This window comes from Sarcophilus harrisii, chromosome 2, assembly GCF_902635505.1.
Source record: "Sarcophilus harrisii chromosome 2, mSarHar1.11, whole genome shotgun sequence".
Taxonomy (NCBI): Eukaryota; Metazoa; Chordata; class Mammalia; order Dasyuromorphia; family Dasyuridae; genus Sarcophilus; species Sarcophilus harrisii.
Genome location: NC_045427.1, coordinates 260,517,578 through 260,538,214, shown reverse-complemented (window position 1 = coordinate 260,538,214; position 20,637 = coordinate 260,517,578). Strand labels below are relative to the sequence as shown.

Here is a 20,637-nt window from a genome sequence, read left to right as displayed (position 1 = left end):
GAAAAAACCAATGAGGATGAATTTAAGATTCATTAATATGAAAGATATTTTAATAATAGTAGGAGACATTTAAAGGTAGCTAGATGGCATAGTAAAGAGAATGCTGGGCCTATAATCTGGAAGCTTCTGACTCTTTGTGATCCTAAGCAAGTTACTTAACTGCTGCCTGCCTCAGCTTACTCAACTATAAAATGAGAATAATGCCAACATCCCAAGGTTGTTGTAAATACCAAAATAATAATATTTGTAAAATGCTTGGTACAGTGTCTGGCATACAGTAGGTTCTTAGAAAGTCCTTGTCCCCTTCCCTTCTTCCACCCTCATTCCTTGAGAGGTAGAGTGATTAATATTTAGATCAGTCAGTCAACAAGCATTTATCAGTTACTTATTATGTGCCAAACACAGTACATACCATCACTTCAAACTATCATGCTAAATCTCTGCCCTTTCACAAACTCCTTAAATTTCATTAATTTTTACTTTTGAAACATTTTAATCCAGCTTCAGATCTCATTATTTAAATGATACTGCTCTTTTAAAGTTCAAGAATGAGGTCTTAATTGTTGAATTTGATAGCATCTTCTTAGTCCTCATTCTTTTTTATTTATTTTTAAACATTTTATTATTTATTTTAAATAGTTTTTTTTAAAAAATCGAGCTCCAAATTCCCTCCTTCCCTCTCTTCTACCCCTCCCCTACCCACTGAAAATTATCAATATCAGTTATACATGAGAAATCATGGAAAATACATTTCTATATTAGCCATATTATACCCCCAAAAGCAAGGGGAAAAGTGAGAAAATTATATTTCAATTTGCCCTGAGTTCTCCACTTCTTTCTTTGAAAAACAGTTTTCATCATGAGTCTTTGGGATTTTCTTGGATTATTATATTGATCAGAGTTGCTAAATCTTTTACAGATGATTGTTCTTACAATATTGCTATCATTATCTACAATGATACCCGGGTTCTGCTCATTTCACTCTGCATCAGTCCATATAGGTCTTCTCATATTTTTATGAAACTATCTCCCTTTTTCTTACAATTTCTTATATATTTCTTATAATATCTCCAATTTCTTATAACAGTAGTACTCCATCTTATGCCATGATTCACTGAGCCATTCCCTAATTGATGAGCATCCCTTCAATTTCCAATTCTTTGCCACCACAAAGAAGAATTGTTACAAATATTTTTGTGCATATAGGTGCTTTTCACTTTTAAAAATATTTTTGGGGGTAGACCCCTCATAGTTGTGGTATTTCTGAGTTAAAGAGTACACACAGTTTTATAGCCTTTTAGGCTACATTTCCAAATTGTTCTCTAGAATGGTTGAACCAGTTCACCACTCCACCAATAATTCATTAGTATACTTGTTTTCCTTCATCCCTTCTAGCATCTGTCATTTCTGATAGGTGTAAAGTGATACCTCAGAGTTGTTTTAATTTACATTTTTGTCATCAATAATGATTTAGAGCATTTTAAAATATGACTTTGATGTCTTCTTTTGAAAACTTCCCGTTTATTTCCCTTGACAATCTGTCAGTTGGGGAAATGGCTCTTATTTTTTTAAATTTGACTCATTTACCTATATATTTGAGAAAAGATGCCTTTACCAGAGAAATTTGATGTAAATTTTTTGATATTATTTCAAGGTCTATAGAACATTCTGTTAAAATGTAGTTTCCCTGATTATCTCTTTTAATTAGGCCTATTTTTGCTTTTGCTTTGGTGAGATCATGATTGCTATTTGTACCTTTCTTACTTCTGCTAAAGCATAATAGATTCTGTTCCTCTCCTCATTTTAACAACTCTTTTTCGTTATATTTCAAGTGTGTCTTTTATAATCAATATATTGTTGAATTTTGGTTTCTAATCCATTCCTAAATCTGACCTGTTCTATGGATGGACTCATCCCATTCACATTCACAGTTATTATTATTAATTGTGTATTTCCCTACATTCTATTTTCTCTTGTTTCTCCTCTTTTCTCCTCTCCTTTCCTCTCCTGTCCCTCTTTCTCTCCCTCTTCTTTCCCCCGCTCTCTTTTCCTCTCCCTCTTTCTCTTTCTCCCTCCCTTTATTTCTCTCCCTTCCCCCTTTCTTTCACCCCCAAAATCTATTTTCCTTCTGACCATGGCCTCCCTTAATTTGCCTATCCTTTTATCATTCTACACCATTCACCCACTTTTCTCTTATCCCTTTCCCTCCTATTTCCCTATTGGGTAAAACAGATTTCTAAACCCAACGGAGTATGTATATATCTTTTTATATATCTATTTGAACCAATTCCTATGACTAGGATTTAAGCATTGCCTGTGCATATGCCCCCTTTCATTTCCCCTTCACTATAAAAATTGTTCCTTGAACTATGCTCAAAAATTTTCAAACTGTGCATATCCTTTGACTCAGCAGTGTTATTACTGGGCTTATATCCCAAAGAGATCTTAAAGAAGGGAAAGGGACCTGTATGTGCAAAAATGTTTGTGACAGCCCTCTTTGTAGTGTCTAGAAACTGGAAACTGAATGCATGCCCATCAGTTGGAGAATGGCTGAATAAATTGTGGTATATAAATGTTATGGAATATTATTGTTCTGTAAGAAATGACAGCAGGAGGATTTCAGAAAGGCCTGGAGAGATTTACATGAACTGATGCTAAGTGAAATGGCAGAACTAGGAGATCATTATGCACATTATACAACAAGATTATATGATGATCAATTCTGATAGACAGGGCTCTCTTCAACAATGAGATGATTCAAACCAGTTCCAATTGTTCAGTGATGAAGAGAGCCATATACCCAGAGAGAGAATTGTGGGATCTGAGTGTGGACCACAACATAGCATTTTCACTTTCTGTTGATGTTTGCTTGTATTTTGTTTTCTTTTCCAGTTTTTTTTCTTCTTGATCTGATTTTTCTTGTGCTGCAAGATAACTGTATAAATATGTATTCATATATTGGATTTAACATATATATATATTTTAAACATATTTAACATGTATGGGACTACCTGACATCTAGGGGAGGAAGGAGGGGAAAATATGGAACAAAAGGCTTTGCAAGGGTCAGTGTTGAAAAATTACCCATGCGTATGTTTTGTAAATAAAAAACTTTAATAAAATAAAAAAGAAAAAAATTTCCTTGAATGACTTTTATGTGAAATTGTTTTCCCTTTCTATTTGTCCCTTCCCCCTTCTTTCAGTACACCCCTATTTCTTCATTTTTTAAAAGAGATGATCTCAGCATAATTCATACCTATGCTATCTGTCTAGATAGAATACTTCTAACTACCCTAATAATGGGAAAATTCTTAGAAATTACATGTATTACCTTTCCATATAGTTATATAAACAATTTAACTTTATTGAGTTTCTTATGATTTCTCTTTCATGTTTACTTTTTCATGCTTTTATTCAGTCTTCTGTTTGAATGTCATATTTTCTATTCAGTGTGATCTTTTTATCATGAATGCTTGAAAGTTCTCTATTTCATTAAATATCCATTTTCCCCCTGAAGGATTTTACTTAATCTTGCTTCATAGGTTATTCTTGGTTGTACTCCTAGTGCCTTGAAGTCATTAAATCTTATGTAGTCCTGATTGTGGCTCCTTGGTATTTGAATTTCTATTTCTGTCTGCTTGAAGTGTTTTCTTTTTGATCTGGGAGCACTGGATTTTGGCTTTAATATCCCTGAGAGTGAGCTTAAACATTGCTTTCTCATAGATTGGTTTAATTTATTTCATTCCATGAGCCTAAATTTGCATGCTTTATTATTGGTTCACTACTTGGGAAGATGTTGGAGATTAAGTGTTTATATAAAATGTAATTATAATTATAATTATGATTATAGTATTATAAATGCATCTTTGGCCATGTAATGTTGTTTAATTTGTTTTTATGGAAATTCAACTAAATTAGCTATTTGTTTCACTAAAAGTCCAGTGTACTGAATTTTAAGTAGGAATCAATGAATTCTCAACAGAAGGATGCAGGTCATCTGCTAATGTTAGGTTAGCCTATTAGGTTAATTGAATTTAAATAATGTTGGGTAGTCATCATCATTATGTTAGAGCATACTTGTTTTTTCTTTGATGAAACTAACAAAGGAACTTTTTCCAATTTTTTTGTTTCCTGGTGGTTTTTAATTTACTCTGCCACCTTATTAATCTATAATGTCTATAAGCTGATGAAAACCTGATGCAAGATATTTTGAATGACTAAAAGTTGATTGGATCTGCTGATAAATAATGTTTTCAGAAACTGAATATATATGTGTATATATAGAAAAAGGGGAAATTAATAACAATTCCATTTAGCTTATGCTTTGATCTAATTTTTTTTTTTTTTGGCTGAGGCAATAGGGGTTAAGTGACTTGCCCAGGATCACACAGTTAGGAAGTGTTAAGTGTCTGAGACCAGATTTGAAGTCAGGTCCTTCTGATTTCAGGGATGGTGCTCTATCCACTGCATTACCTAAGTGCCCCCCTATATATATATATTTAAAGAAAAGAATGGTAACTTTAAAAAAATTGTACCTCTGACTTTGCTGGTTGTTGGGTATCTCATAATATAAACACCAACTCACACTTAGTGTCCACTGGAGAAATGGATTTGGTTAGAGGTGTCAATATATTTTTTCATGAGGTGACTGACAGTCACCTCTCTGATTTCCATTTTTCCTGAATTTACAGTCTTAATGGTTATAAGGTTTCAAACTAAAAAGAGTGATTAATACCATATGTGTTTGTGTAGTACCACGTTTTATTACTTCACTTGTACAAGTGATGTGGACACTTTGTCCAAGTCCCTCTGATATCATCTTATTCTCTGTAATCTCTGTCCATAGTCTCCCATTGACCCTTGAATAAGGATCTACCTGAAGTGCTGGTCCCCTTCTCTGTCCATCTTTAAACCTTGTTCTTGCTTCATGACCAGCTTACCTCCTTTGCTGAGCATACAATTTCTGGATGCTTTTTGTTTATCCTCTCATTGTTGTTCATTTTATAGTCTACTTATGCTTACTCCATGACTTTCTGTTGCCATTTGGGTCATTGAATTTCTGATTCTTCAGCGACTAGAAGTTTTTATTAAGTTTGAGAGATAGCTTGGTATATCTAATAGAGTGCTGGAGTTGGAATCAGGAAGACCTGGGTCTGAATGATACTCCAGACAATTATTAGCTCTGTCACCATAGACAAGCCACTTAACCTCCCTCAAGCTCAGTTTCTCCATCTATAAAATGGAGATAATATTGATAAATACTTAGCTTGATTGATTGGCACTTACTTTGTTGTGAAAGCTAAATGAAATCACACATGTAAAATGCTTTTCAAACCTTGAAGCAATAGATAAATGTCAAGTATTATTACGAATAGCAACAATAACTATCTTTAAGGGTTGCAAAGGGCTGCTAGACGACACAGTATGTAGAGCACCAATATGGAATATGTTCATAAAATTGTTTATGAGAAATGAGTGGCAAAGCCATAGCCACCAGAACTCCTTCTCTGAATTAGCTTAGACTAAGTGAACAGTAAATGGACATTACTATCTGTGTTTATAGAGCTTATTAAGGGAACCATTAACCTATCATTTTTTTGTTTCTTTTTAAAGTTTTCTTCTTGATGTACTTTTTTTTAGAGGCAATTGGAGTTAAGTGACTTGTCTAGAATCACACAGCTAATAAATATCTAAGGCTGTATTTGAACTCAGATCCTCTTGACTCCTGGACTGGTACTCTATTCATTCTGTCACCTAGTTGCCCCCTATTTTGTTTCTACATTACAGTTTCAATTAACTCCCACTTGGTGTGTACTTTCTCATAACAAAGGAAAACAGTGAAGTAAAACGACTAATACAATGACCTCGTCTGAAAGCACAAGCAACATTTCACATAGGTAGCCCTCTCCTTCCCTCTGATAAATAGATAAAATTGGCTAAACAGCCCAGAGAAGTGACTTCTGGCCATAATGAGCACCAAACAGTACTATACCCTAATCCCAAATCTCGGATTGATGTTCCTTCTGTCTCCAACAGTGGCCGTTATTAAGAACTCCTTATAAATTTATTCTAATAAATTACTGGACTACCTTTCCTTTAGTTTTACAAATTCTTTCTCTGTTTTATGGCAAGCATTGAACATGATGCTCTGTGGATACTCAGCCTAACAGGTGTAGGCAAGCTTAGGTGGGAGACTAATAAGTGACACCAAAGTTGTTCATCAATGAAATTTTACCATTCCCTATAAAGTGTATTTCATTTTGTTTTTCCTTTCCTGTACATTCTCTCTGTCTCTCTGTCTCTGTCTCTGTCTGTCTCTCTCTTTTTCTCTCTCTCTCCACCCCCTCTCTCTCACCCCCTTTCTGTTTTGTGTTTCATAGAATCCCAGAGTTGGAGAGGATCTCCAAGGTTATCTTGTCCAACCTATACTTAGTATGAGTCCTTTATATAATTTCAAGGTCATGTTATTAATTGAAATCATTCATTCCCAAGATAGCTCAATTCCACTTTTAAATGATTAATCATTGGATATTTTTTGTTGTTGAAAGGGAATCTGTTTTCCTGCAATTCCTTCTATCTTTTGGTCCTATTCTGCTTATTTCTGTTATTTCTTCTTTCACATCCTAGTGCTTCAAAATATAAAGACAGAAACCATGTCATTAATCTTAAATAAAATATCTTCCCATTTTCTTCAATAGATAACCCATAAGGTCTGTTTGCAAGTGCTCTCATCATCCTTTCTTACTTAAAATTGTCTTCAGGACAATCACTAATGTCATTTAGAATACTAGAATTCTGCTCCTGTAGCCCAAAATTACACTAGCTTTTGGGGGCTGTTGTCTCATGTTGCTGGTTGGTTACACATGAACTGCTCTAGCCACATCTGTCTCTTCTTATACTTGTAGGGTTGTTTTTGCAATATTGTCTTTGGTTTAGTGCTGTCCCATTGTTCCAGCACATGGAGCTATTTTTTTGGATCCTGCCATCTATGTCTTCCTTAAAACTATTGATAAAAATGTTAATTAGAATAGAGGCAAGAACACAGCTATGAGCATTTCAATTTAACAAATAGTTACTAAATGTCATCTGTGGATTGGGCATTATGCTGTGTGCTAGAGATAGGAAGAAAAACAGTTCTTGTTCCCAAAGAGTGTATATTCTATGGGTGGTAGGAGACCAATTAGGAGGCTGTTTTAAAAGTCACTTCAGTACAAATGCCTCTCCATTTTCACTTTCTCACCTTTTTTCTTCTTTCTTGTCTATACTTGGTTTTATTTGTGATAAGCACAGCTTAACAGCTCACTGTTGGTACAGGATCTGAACCGTATAGTTTGGTTGCCTAGATTGATATATATAGGAAATTGTTGGGGATAATTAAATGATATATTGTTATTCATGAAGTCTAATATTCAGTATAGTGGCAGATGGTTGTAACTTCTCTTTCAGAAGTAAGATGGAAGTGGAGGGCAAATGTTGTACTTTAATTATTGATTCATTTTATCTTCTTTCTTATTATGTGACATAATACACGTGTTATAATCAGAAGCCCTGGGCTCAAGACATTGGAAAATGCTCTTTAGGCTTATAAAAAGATTTTTTTAATGATCTAGAACCTTTCCAGTCACAGAGATTTAAATTAATAGATTTATAATTTCCAGCACAATGATTTCTTAATTTTAAAAATAGATATGGCATATGACTTTTTCATTTGGTTGAGACAAGTCCTCACAAATAATTCTTATTACCTTATTGACCATCTCAAAATACTAAGCTTCTTACACATTCAACTAATTTTTAATTTGTTGTCTGAACTACTCCAAGAATTTCGTGTTTCTTGTTTATAGTTAATTACTGTCTATGTGATTTTGACAAGTCACCTAAACTTGCTGGCCCTCGAGTTCTTCATCTATATATTAAGGGTTTTGGACTAGATGAATTCTAAGATGTCATACACTCCAAATCTATGACTCTAATAATCCATTTAGCTGAAAAATAAACAAAGTCAAACTTGAAGATGTTTCTAATATTATATAATGAACATGAACTTTTTCGTTTTAGCCTACAATTAACTTTGATTTTTATTTCTGTGGACACAGGCTGTTTTCTTATACTTATCATTTGTAATTTATCATTGCTTCCACTTTGCATTACTTGTTTCCAAGCTTAAAATTTTAGAAATTGGGAGATGATTTTTTTTTCATGAAAGAAGTATTAACAGTTTTAGAATGGTTCCAGTTCTATCAAAGTAGAATGAATCTAAATTTTTGAAGTGAGTTTTTCATAAGCCCAATTTTTTTTAACCATTCTGTTACAATATACATTTAATTTTAATTATTAGTCCCCTAAACTCATCAATATAGTGGTCTCAAGAATGCAAAACCCATAAAAGAGGTCATCTCTAGATGACTCTAGAGAGCTTATTAAGCTCAATAAATATCTCTCATTTTACTCTCTCTTCCTTTCCCTCTTTCATTAAGCCATGCTACAGTAATTCTAGAAGTCACCTTACTTACACCTGAAATCAAAACTGTTTCTGTCATGTATAAAGAGAGCTCTTTAACATTCAGATTTGGTAGTAGGGGTGAAAAAATTTTTCACTTAATCCTATCTGAAAAAATAGGAGTCATTTGCAAATTTGTTGCAAAGTTAGTATCTACTAATAATACTGTTTCAATAATATTACTAGCTCTTACACATATGTAGCGCCAACAACTCCAGAAGGTAAGTTGTGAAAATATTAATATTCTATTTTACTGGGGAATGAGCTGAATTTTGAAGAACATTTTATTCTTTTGAAACCAAATAGAATCAGTGCCCGGCTTATAACCCCCTGCCAGGAAGGGATGTTCCAAAAGGCCTGAAGGACCAAAATGGAAAGTAATGCAGACAATTCATAGACTGAATTGCTTTGCAAACTGCTGAGTGGATCTCTCTGAGTCAGCACATCAAACTTACACAGTTAGAAAAATATATTTCCTTCAAGAAACTGGCCTATATATGCAGAGGCTTGTTGATGCCTGTTTCATTCTTTGTAGCAGAAAGTGGGTCACAGTGGGATAATTTAGCTGTCTGCTGATTTTGGTACTTCATCATGAGTAATAAAATGTCAAAACCTTGCAACCTGATGCCCTTTCTTCTTACCTGGGACTAAAATGCTCTCTTAAAAAAAAGCTGTGACTGCAGTTATTTGAATATCAGTGGTCTTATTTGTAAAATGGAAGGGTTGGACCAAAAAAACTGAGGTCCTTTCCAGTTTTGTATCTGTGATCTTATCTTCTTAATTCAGGCAATAGAGAATACAGATTTTAGATCAGAGCCTGGGTTGAAATTCATATTAAACCTGGGTTCAAATTTTTATCCTGTCTGTCCCTGAGCAAGTCTAGTAATCAACCTGAACTTCAGTTTTTGTTGTTTTGTCATTTTGGTGATGTCTGAGCCTTTGTGAACCTATACTTTTTTTTTTTTTTTTTTGGCAAAGATACTGGAATGGTTTGCCAATTCCTTCTCCAGGTTTTTTTTTTTTTTTTTTTTTTTACAGATGAGTAAACTCAGGCAGATAGGATTAAGCATCTGAGGCAGGATTTAAACTCAAGTCTTCCTGACTTCAGGGTGGCTCTATATCCACTGAACACTTCAGTTTCCTCCCCTATAAAGGGGAACAGTTAGTTAGGTGATTTTCAGCCTGCTCCAGACCTACAAACCTAGAGTATCAGACTTGGATTCTCTGAATCTTCCTCTTAATCCTTAACTATCTGTTGGCAAGATTCTGGGAGATGACAGAGTAGATTGGTAAATTTCAGGCTCTCCGGATTTCCCCCCAAATAGAACAAATTTGTTCTCAGGTCAAATATTGACTGGTGAGAAATCAAGAAGACTTAGGGCAAAACAGGGGTCCTCCAACCCAAAAAGATCTGAAGAAAGTCCCAGGCTAGGGATTAACCCATATGAAGTGCAAACATCTCCAGGCCAACTCTGTAAAAACATGAAGGGGGGCCCTCTAGAGAGAGCTGGTTTGTCTGGAGCCTCAGCAGGAAACCCGAGAATTCAGCTCCCTGACTGTAGAGTCCTGAGTCTGGTAAGACTGAGCAAACCTCGGCTGATCAGGAACACCAGCTGTGCTGCTGAAACTGGCCCTGGGCCAGAAGGAACCAGCACCCAGTGAGTGCTGAGGCAGGGGGCAGGGATGCTGCTGGCTGCATGCACTTGCTGGAGGATGGGGCTCTTAGTTTGGGGTTCATGATCAAAGGAGAGAGCGGAAGTAAAGCCAGATGTTCATGCCCCCAAGAATACAAAAGTTTATATTAATTTATTTTAATAACTTTATTTTTAAAAATGGGCAAAGAAGATCCCAATCATAAAAACTTACTATGGGAACAAAGGCCAGGGTTCATCTTCAGAGGAGGGCACTGAAGTAAAAACAGTTTCCTCTATTGCAAAGAGTAGTGTGAAATGGCTCCCTGCCCAGAAAGAATTTATAGAAGAACTCGAAAAAAATTTTTAAAATCAAATGAGAGACATTGAGGAAAAATTTTAAAAACTAAAAATAAAACCATCTAAGAAAAACAAGAAGATTATGAAAAAAAAGTTAACCAACTAGAAGAGATACAGAATTTTAAAGACAAAAATAACCCTTTGAAAATTAGAATTGGGCAAGGGGAAGTCTGTGAAGCTATGAGAGACCAAGAAATAACAAAACAGATTATAGAAAATTAAAAAAAATTAGAACAGAATGGGAAACATCTTATAAGAAAAACAATAGATGTGGAGAGCAAATCAAGAAGAGAAAATTTCAAAACTTCAAAAACCCCAGATCAGAGAATGTTGCAAGAAACAAGGAAAAAAATTAAAATATGTTGGAGCTACAATTAGAATTGTTCAAGACTTATCAGCAGCCACAATAAAAAGTGGCAGGTCCTTGAATCATATATACCAAAAATCAAAAGAGCTAGGTCTGTGGCCAAAAGTATCATATTGAGCAAAAATTATCCATATTATTGAATGGGAAAAAAAGAACATTCGATGAACTTGCAGATTTTCAGGATTTTTTTTTTCAACAAAATCTGAACTCAATAGAAAATTTAATATAATAAGAACCATTATCCAAGATTTACTATGAAGGTTAAATCAGATGCTGCATGTAAAGTGCTTTATAATAAACCTTAGTGTTCTATATGGAGATAAGATTGTCTCTCTGATTTCAATGGCGGGGTATTCCTAGATGAAGAAAGTCCATTGCCAGGGAAAGTTGTCATCTACAGCATAATTTATAATCTTAGTTACTTAAGAGTCCTATAAATATCTGATTTATAGCAGGATGTGTCAGATTATTGTTATTGTTCTGTCGTGTCTGACTCTTTGTGACCTCATTTGGGGGTTTCTTGGCAGAGATACTGGAGCAGTTTGCCATTTTCTTCTCCAATTCATTTTACAAATGGAGAAACTGAGGCAAACTGGGTTAAGTGACTTGCCCAGGGTCATTCAACTAGTGAGTGTAAATAATTAAGATCATCTCTTAAACTACAAATATGAATTTGAGTCTTTGGGGATTTTTTAACCTATGTTTTCTTTGCTTAATTGTTTTATGTTTTTGATATCTGGCCAGGAAACTTCATGGTGTTGTGGTCGACCTGCCGCACAGCAGTGTTCAAATCTGTCACCAACAGGTTCATTAAAAACCTGGCCTGCTCGGGGATCTGTGCCAGCCTGGCATGCGTGCCTTTTGACATTGTCCTCAGTGCCAGCACCCACTGCTGCTGGTGGAGTTACACCATGCTCTTCTGCAAGGTGGTGAAGTTCTTGCACAAAGTTTTCTGTTCCGTGACAATCCTCAGCTTTCCCGTCATTGCTTTGGACAGGTAAGATCATAATGATCGTGATCTTGGTGTAACTTGTGATGTGATGTTTCTAGAGATATAGGTGGGAGAATATACCCCTGTGGAGTTGGGAGAATTCCCTTTTTCATTTATCTTACTAAACTGTTAATCATTCAACAAGAATTTAAGTGTCACTATGAGTCATGTATTATGCTAAGCACTGTTTCTTAAATATTTTTGCTTTAAATCAGGAATTAACTTGCTTAAATCTGATAGAAATTTTTTGAGTTGTAAATTGTATATATGGTTGTGAGTGGGCATAATTAATGGTCAGGGAATAATTTCATTCAGAAAATAATGCAAAAGATGTTATTAATGATTTCTTCTGTATAAAATAGAGATAATGATAGCACCTATCTCATAAGGATGCAGCATCTGATTTAACCTTCATAGTAAATCTTGGATAATGGTTCTTATTATATTAAATTTTCTATTGAGTTCAGATTTTGTTGAAAAAAAATCCTGAAAATCTGCAAGTTCATCGAATGTTCTTTTTTTCCCATTCAATAATATGGATAATTTTTGCTCAATATGATATTTTTGGCCACAGACCTAGCTCTTTTGATTTTTGGTATATATGATTCAAGGACCTGCCACTTTTTAATGTGGCTGCTGATAAGTCTTGAACAATTCTAATTGTAGCTCCAACATATTTTAATTTTTTTCCTTGTTTCTTGCAACATTCTCTGATCTGGGGATTTTGAAATTTTGAAATTTTCTCTTGAAAATTTCTCTCATTCAATCAAATGAAATAATATGTAAGATTCACAAACTTTTGGTTGCTCATAAATAGGGGCTTTCTCAGCCAGATTATGTGTGTGGCTTCATGTTAACCAAAAGCACAGTCAGAAGCTACCCACAGCTGTGCTGACCCACTCACAGTTCATTTTATTGAAGAGATAGACTGACTTGTCCCACATTGTTGGAAACTCAAGATTCTAGATGTTGACATTTTTATGAATATCATGGCAATGTGTGAAGAATCTAGCTCATATGACAGCTAAACTGGGTCCAGGTAATTGGCTTTTAGAATTATTTGTTGAAATACAGTTTCTACTAATAAAGGACTTTAAGAAAGTAAAGAAAATTGAGAGAAACAAAAAAATAAGATGACACAATATGCAATTAAAATAGCTCCAACCTGATCTATTTAAACTAGGTATTGATGCTTCTTCCTAATGGAAGTTGGATAAAGGAACAGACTACATAAATTTAACTGATAGCAATGAGAAGGCTAAAAAATTAGATAACCAATTCAATCATCAAATTCCAAGAGGAATTATAAGACAAGAAGCAATACAAGTTTAGGATAGAAACCAATTTTTATAGTATTACAGAAGAGGATAGAGAGAGATTATAAATTCTATGATCTGAAAATAGAGAGTTAGGGGAAAATTAGTTTATAAACAATTTAGCGTGAGATCTAAGTTATATCATCCTGAGAGCATTTAAGGCCAATATTGGGAAATGGATGACAAACAGAAGGAAAATGAGAAAAGATCTGTCATTCCTAAAAACAATTTTCTTTATCACTGACCTTGAGATGCCTATACATGTTTGAATTCTAAAATAATATTCCTTTTTTAAAAATTTTAATGGCTTTTTATTTTCAAGTTATATGCATGGGTAATTTTACAGCATTGACAATTGCCAGACCTTTTGTTCCAATTTTTCCCCTCTTTCCCCCTACCCCTCCCCTAGATGGCAGGATGATCAATACATGTTAAATATATTAGAGTATAAATAAGTATACATGTCCAAACCATTATTTTGCTGTATAAAAAGAATTGGACTCCAAAATATTGTATAGTTAGCCTGTGAAGGAAATCCAAAAATGCAGGCAGGCAAAAATATAGGGATTGGGAATTCGATTTAATGGTTCTTAGTCATCTCCCAGAGTTCTTTTTCTGGGTGTAGCTGGTTCAGTTCATTACTGCTCCATTAGAACTGATTTGGTTCATCTCATTGCTGAAGATGGCCACGTCCATCAGAATTCATCATCATATAGTATTGTTGTTGAAGTATATAATGATCTCCTGGTCCTGCTCATATCACTCAGCGTCAGTTCGTGTAAGTCTCTCTAGGCCTTTCTGAAATCATCCTAATATAATATTCCTAATAGTGCAGCATGAAGAATTAGAAGTGGTAATGGAAAGAAAAAAAAAGCTAGGAAAAACATATGGGCTAGATGAGTTATCTAAATGAAAGATTAACTCTCTACAGATTTCAGGTTATTCCAAATGCTATATGTGAATGGAATAGTATGGCAAATGCTGGAACATCATTGAATCCCTTAAATGACATGACATCTTTTAATGATACAAACTTAAAAGAATTTAGCCTAAATACTTACACAGGAAAAATCAAGTGGATGACAAGTTCTATTCTATCTATCTACCATGATATGAAATTAGATGGACAGTCTATAAAGATAGTCCATCAGAACATACATATTGAGCAGATATTTCAGATAATGAACAACATTAAGAAAGGAATAAGAAAACAAGTTGGCTTGTATCTGAGAAATTATACAGTATTTTCAGTGATCCCAACTTTCTTCTTGAAATTAAAAACCTATCTGTTTAACAGCAGTGTTATTTTGATGATGCTGTGTGACTAAGAAACTTAGAATATCATGTTATTTAAAGAATCAAATAAAAGGCAATGCAAGGGATTCATAGTGGACACAAAGAGGCAAAATGGTCAGAGAAGAATTTCATTCAGAAAATAATGTAAAAGATGTTATCAAGTCTATATATTCCTATACATACATACATAATTTGAAATATATGTTTGGAATGAGAGGAGGCTCAGTCATAAAGCAAGAGCTAGGAATAATAGATAGCCTACTGTTTTGGCATTCATATGTTATCAAGAGACCTAAAAGATGTTTCTCTAGCATGTTTGGGTTAATACTCTGAGAATGATTTTATGGGAGGATATGAACAGGAATTACATAATATAAAAAGACATGAATGAATTGCAGACATGAATGAATTGCTCCAGTGGATTCCTCCATTGGAGATGGTGTCCACATCAATGAAATCACAGATCCATTGAAATATTGAAGGATGATTTCAAACAGAGCAGGAGTAGATGACTTTTATTGGGTCCAGGACTTTCCTTTGAATCTAAATTATAAACATACACACACACACACACACACACACACACACACACATATATATATACACAAACACATATCTATATTTATATAGAGAGATATATAGTATATATACACAATGCATATCTATATATCCTCTTTTTAAAATGGAAATTTTTTTTGTTATTATTGCTTTCATTTCACATAGAAGAAAGGAAATAAACAACCATTTATTAAAGTGCTTTATAGATCCTCAAAACAAACTCAGAGGTAGTAATTATTATTTTTATTCTTATTTTACAGTTGGTAAAACTGAGGTCAAGATAAAGTGACTTGTCCAGGGTCACACAATTCAGATATAGTGTCTGAAGTGAAATCTGAACCCAAGTTTTCCTGATTTCAAGTCCAATGATTTACCAATTATATCATTCTGAATTCATAAAACAGATTAGGATAAGCAGATTTAAAGCTTGTAAACTAAGGAGTAGGATTAGATAATCTTAGAATTCCTGTCTAGCTTTATATCAATTATTCTATATGATCTCTGATTATTTGGGACTACAGCTTTTAAACAGAAATTTTTCAGTAATCTGAAGAATTCCAAAAAATTGCCAAAGCATTTGCCTGAAACTCCAAAAGATGGCCACCCTAGTATAAGGGGTTTTTAGGTTTCTGTAATTATTATTAGTATTTTTTCCTCTTTTGAAGTGATAAACTACTACCCTAACTTTTTTCCAAATCTAATTTTGTAGGTGGTTAAAATCACTTAGTTACTGTTATGATTATTGATTGACCAACATTATAAAAGTGACTATTGAATTGGCCTTGATTTAACTTGCTAAATTGATTTTGTGAAAGTGCCTGACCACAGTCCATCCTTCATTCTGGCCCCATTCCAGATCAATTTTGAAGCTAATCATAGTACAGAAGTATCTGTGTGGGGGCGTAGATTGAATCTGAGCATAGACATGTTTATTTTAGTGAGTGTGACATCTGCGGGAATAGACAATCTCATAAGTTTACATTCAAACCCTCTAAATAAAATTCTGGAAATTATCTTTTATTCTTGAATTGAAAAATAAATAAAACTTCAAGGGAAAAGGCCTCCTTTTACATCATAGGGATGCTTTGGGTAAGTGTTCATGCCTATGATGATGGAGCTTTACATAACTTTGAATAAATTGAAATTATTTTCCTATCATTTACTTACATAGAAATCATTGGATTTTAGAGTTGAAAAGGCCCTCTGCAGCCATGTGGCTCACCCACCCAACTCCATGCCTGAAAAAGAAACTCCATCACAATGTAACCACTGATTGATCAAGTTGCTTTTACTTGAAAGCCTCCAATGGGACTGGGGCTGGGGAAGGATCTACGATCTCCCATTTCATTTTGGGATTGTTCTCATTATTAGAGATTTTCTTGGTGTTAATATATTTTCCTTCTTGTCCCTTCCATTTACTGCTCCCTCCCTCTGGGCCCTCTTCCACAGGACAGCCCTTCATAGATTTGAAGACACTTATTCTCTCAGACTGCTCTTTGATCCTAATAAAGCACAAAGAAGAGTATAGAAGTGCCATTAAGACAGGCTGTGGAATTGACCTTAGGCAAATCACTCAACCTCACTTTCCTCATCTGTTTCCATCTCTGAAATTCTCTCATTAGAACTCTAGAATTCTGTCTCTCTACTCATCTTGGCTTCGGTATTTGGCTCTAGAACTGAGCAGCAAAGGCTTTCGTTCCTTAGATTATGCTTTTGCCTTTTCTATTGTCACGAATGAAAGGGAATAATCCAATTTTTTTTAACCACTTGTTTTACCTCTGCCCCACTTTTTATCAATTTAGAAATCAACCAATTAAAATAGTTTTTCTGTTGTAAGACTTTTTTTTCTTGTCTATCTTGCAGGTACTACTCGGTCCTATACCCATTAGAGAGAAAAATCTCAGACGCCAAATCTCGTGAGCTAGTAATGTACATCTGGGCCCATGCGGTGATCGCCAGCATTCCTGTGTTTGCTGTGACCAACGTGGCTGACATTTATGCCATGTCCACCTGTACAGATGTCTGGAACTATAACCTGGGACACCTGTTGTATGTCCTGATCTACAACATCACCACCGTCATTGTACCCGTGGCCATGGTCTTTCTCTTCATGATTCTCATTCGCCGGGCCTTGAGTGCCAGTCAGAAGAAGAAAGTCATCATCGCGGCCCTGCGGACCCCCCAGAACACCATCTCCATCCCTTACGCCTCTCAGAGGGAAGCTGAGCTGCACGCCATGCTGCTCTCCATGGTGACCATATTCATCTTCTGTAGCGTCCCCTACGCGACGCTGGTTGTCTACAGGGCCGTGCTCAATGTCTCTGATACATCGGTCTTCCTGCTGCTCACTGCCATCTGGCTGCCCAAAGTGTCTCTCCTGGCCAATCCCGTGCTCTTTCTGACTGTGAATAAATCCGTCCGCAAATGCTTGTTGGGCACCTTGGTTCAGCTTCACCGCCGGTACAGCCGCCGCAATGTGGTCAGCTCAGGGAGCGGGGTCCCTGATGGGGCCCTGGAGCCCAGCATGCGCTCGGGAAGCCAGCTCCTGGAGATGTTCCACATTGGGCAGCAGCAGATCTTCCGATCCACAGAGGATGAGGAAGAGAACGAGATCAAATCCATCAGCTCCACTGACTACCAGGTAAAGGAAATGCCTGCTAACAGCCTGGAGGGAGAGCAAGAACTCCAGTTCGCTAGTCCCCCAGCGCCACCTGGCACGGTGGATTCTGTGGGTCACGGGGTGCTGGCAATGCCCGCAGAGGTCGAGGTGGCCCCTGAAAAATATTCTCTGCAGTTTGGCTTTGGACCCTTTGAGCTGCCTCCCCAGTGGCTCTCAGAAAACCGAAACAGCAAGAAACGGTTGCTCCCTCCCTTGGGGAACACTCCAGAGGAACTGATCCAGACCAAGTTGATTAAGCCTGGCAAGGTGGAGCGGAAGATCAGCAGAAACAATAAAGTCAGCATCTTTCCGAAAGTGGATTCTTAGCAAGGGCTGGAGCCCTGGCGCTTTGCCTTCTTGAGATTGTTCATATTGTGCGATCCCATGGATTGGCATTGAAATCTCTTATGGTGTATGTGTGTGCCAGAGACAGAAATAGGAAAGGGAAACATAGAACCAAGTATTATTATTATTTTTTATATATGTCTCTATGTCACAGATGTTAATGATAAAGTTCACATTCTACTTTGTGGAAACTACAGAGGTTCCCTCTGACCCTTTATACATTTCCCCAGGGCTTCTCATCCAGGCTCCCATATTCACCCTGTAGGTTAGGAACCTAAGAATATCACTCAGCTGACTGCTGTCTGAAGGAAAATCTAAGATTACTGCAAAAAATAGATCATAAAGACAAAATAAAATGTCTCATGTCCCTGAATATCACTTAACCTATTAAGGCTTTTAAAAAAAAAAAGCTTATCTAGGTCCTTTACTTCCTAAGCGGTTAAACCATTTTAATTGACATCTCACAATGATTTCTTGTTATTTATATTGTATGGAAATGTTATTTATACTATATGGAAAATGAAGTACCCACTATCACTGGTAGTGTAAAAAAATTTTAACACCTAGAAGGTAAGCTTCATAGAACTATCCACTAGGTTACAGTAAGTATTTGAGAATATATGTAGCTGCAAAGTATCTACTTCCTCCTCTGTAGCTTGTTACAGCATCAGTAACTGAAAGAGGCAGCTGGAAAGAAAGAGCTGGTCTCAGAACTATGAAGACCTGAATTCAAGGCCTTCTGCTGACACACACTGGTTGAGTAATTCTGGGCAAGTCATTTGATCTTTCCATTTTCTTGGCCACTTACTGAAACTGTAAGGTGCCAACCTGCTTTGGTAGAGGGAGTTTTCTCATCTGGGAATTCCTTCTACTCTACTAAGAACAGATCCAATCTTTATCAGTAACTGTCTGTTGTTCAGTTGTGTCCAACACTTTGTGATCCCATTTAGGGTTTTCTTGGCATAAAGTACTTTGCCATTTCCTTCTCCAGCTCATTTTACAGATAAGGAAACAGGCAAACAGGGTTTTAAGTGACTTGTGCAGGATCATACAATTGGCAAATGCCTAAGACCAGATTTGAACTCAGGTCTTGTTAACTATAGACTTGGTACTCTATCCACTGAAAAGGACATCCTCAGAATAAGGACCAAGAGAGACTGAGAAGAAAGGAGATGTATCTTGCACACTCTAATTTTTCTTCTTATTCCATTAAGAGAAAAGGGCCAAATGAAGATCAGCTGAAGTAAAAATACATTGAAAAGATGTGAATGGGTTATCTTTAAAGTTATTTTTGTATAGAACATATTCCCTTTTGAAATTATATGACAATTTCTACTCACCTTTATATAAACTAAATTCTCTGGAAAATCAATCTGAAATGAATGAGAAGCTGAAACATTCAACAAACATTTATTTCCAAGATTTGCTTCTCTCAGATGAATTTCTAGTGTGAGATTCAAGATGCATCCTGGAAGAGGGAGAGCACCTCTTCTAGGGATGTTTAAAAAGTTCAAATCCACATGAAAAAAAAGAGACATTTCAGGTACCTGAACCCCTACCACCCAAGGCTTCTAGACTCTGGTGAGATTAAGCGAAGAGGCCCTTCTCAAATAAATCCCTTCCTTTTTCTAGTCAGAGAAATGTCTCATCATGAGAGGGCTCAGGCCCTCCTTAGGGACTTCCCTCCCATCTTTCCTTTCATTCAATATGTTGTCATATGTATCTGGAGTGTGAGTTTTAAGGCATTATATTTTGCAAGACTGCCATCCTTTACTGTGGGGGGTTAAAACCCTTATTTTAGTTGTAAGTAATAGCTCTTTGTTACCTCTCTTTGTTTGTTGTGTTGCCCCTGATGTGGTTGACCTCTAAAGCACAAATAGTGACTGTTATATACACTCTCAAGGTTTGTATTTATATTCTCTCTGTGCATGACAGACCCAACATTTATAGTTTTTTGCTGGTGTATTTAATGTGTTCCTTACAGTGTAGTTTTCAAAAACATGCAAAGTCATTACAACTTTGATTTAAAACAAAAATCAGATGGGAGGTTTTGCCTAGTTTACACAAATTTGCCAAATGTGGACATTTCTGTGTTGTTTTGAGAAAATATAGGTATGTTACAAATTCTGCTGAGGCAGGTTATGATGGGCATATTTCTTAGATAAGTCTGAAGTAGACTGATGACTTCTGACAAATCAGCGCAGAGTGTATTTCTATGACTTAAAGACAAACATTTTAATAAAAATTTAAAAAGCAATTTATAAACTCAAGAGTTGTATTGGTTTCTTTTATTTTCTTTTTTTCTCATTTATTGACTGGTGTCACTGTGGAGTTATAATTTCTAAAAATAACTTTTGCAATATTACAATAGAATTTTCCTGTGATATTTCTTAACGTAGAGAAATATAAATAGCCAGCAGTAGACACTTATAGATCTTTCTAATAAGTACTGTAAAATATGGGCAAGGATTATTCCAGATTTGACTTTATTAGATAGAGCACTGAGCAAAAGAAAGGAAAATAGGGCAGAGGTGAGAGGGAGCTTCAATTTTCTTTTATATTAGAGATTTTAAACTTTTTTTTTCATAGATCCCTTTTTCATTCTAGTGGAACT

At 35.6% G+C, this 20,637-nt stretch overlaps 1 protein-coding gene across 1 annotated transcript; it reads left to right on the top strand.

The window, feature by feature from the left end:
• The first annotated feature begins 11,606 nt into the window (after nt 1-11,606).
• Nucleotides 11,607-20,286, top strand: GPR176 (G protein-coupled receptor 176). Its single transcript, XM_031952074.1, has 2 exons — nt 11,607-11,855; nt 16,883-20,286. Exons 1-2 carry the CDS (start codon nt 11,611-11,613, stop codon nt 18,003-18,005), a joined length of 1,368 nt encoding a protein of 455 aa, XP_031807934.1. The 5' UTR covers nt 11,607-11,610; the 3' UTR covers nt 18,006-20,286.
• The last annotated feature ends 351 nt before the right edge of the window (nt 20,287-20,637 follow it).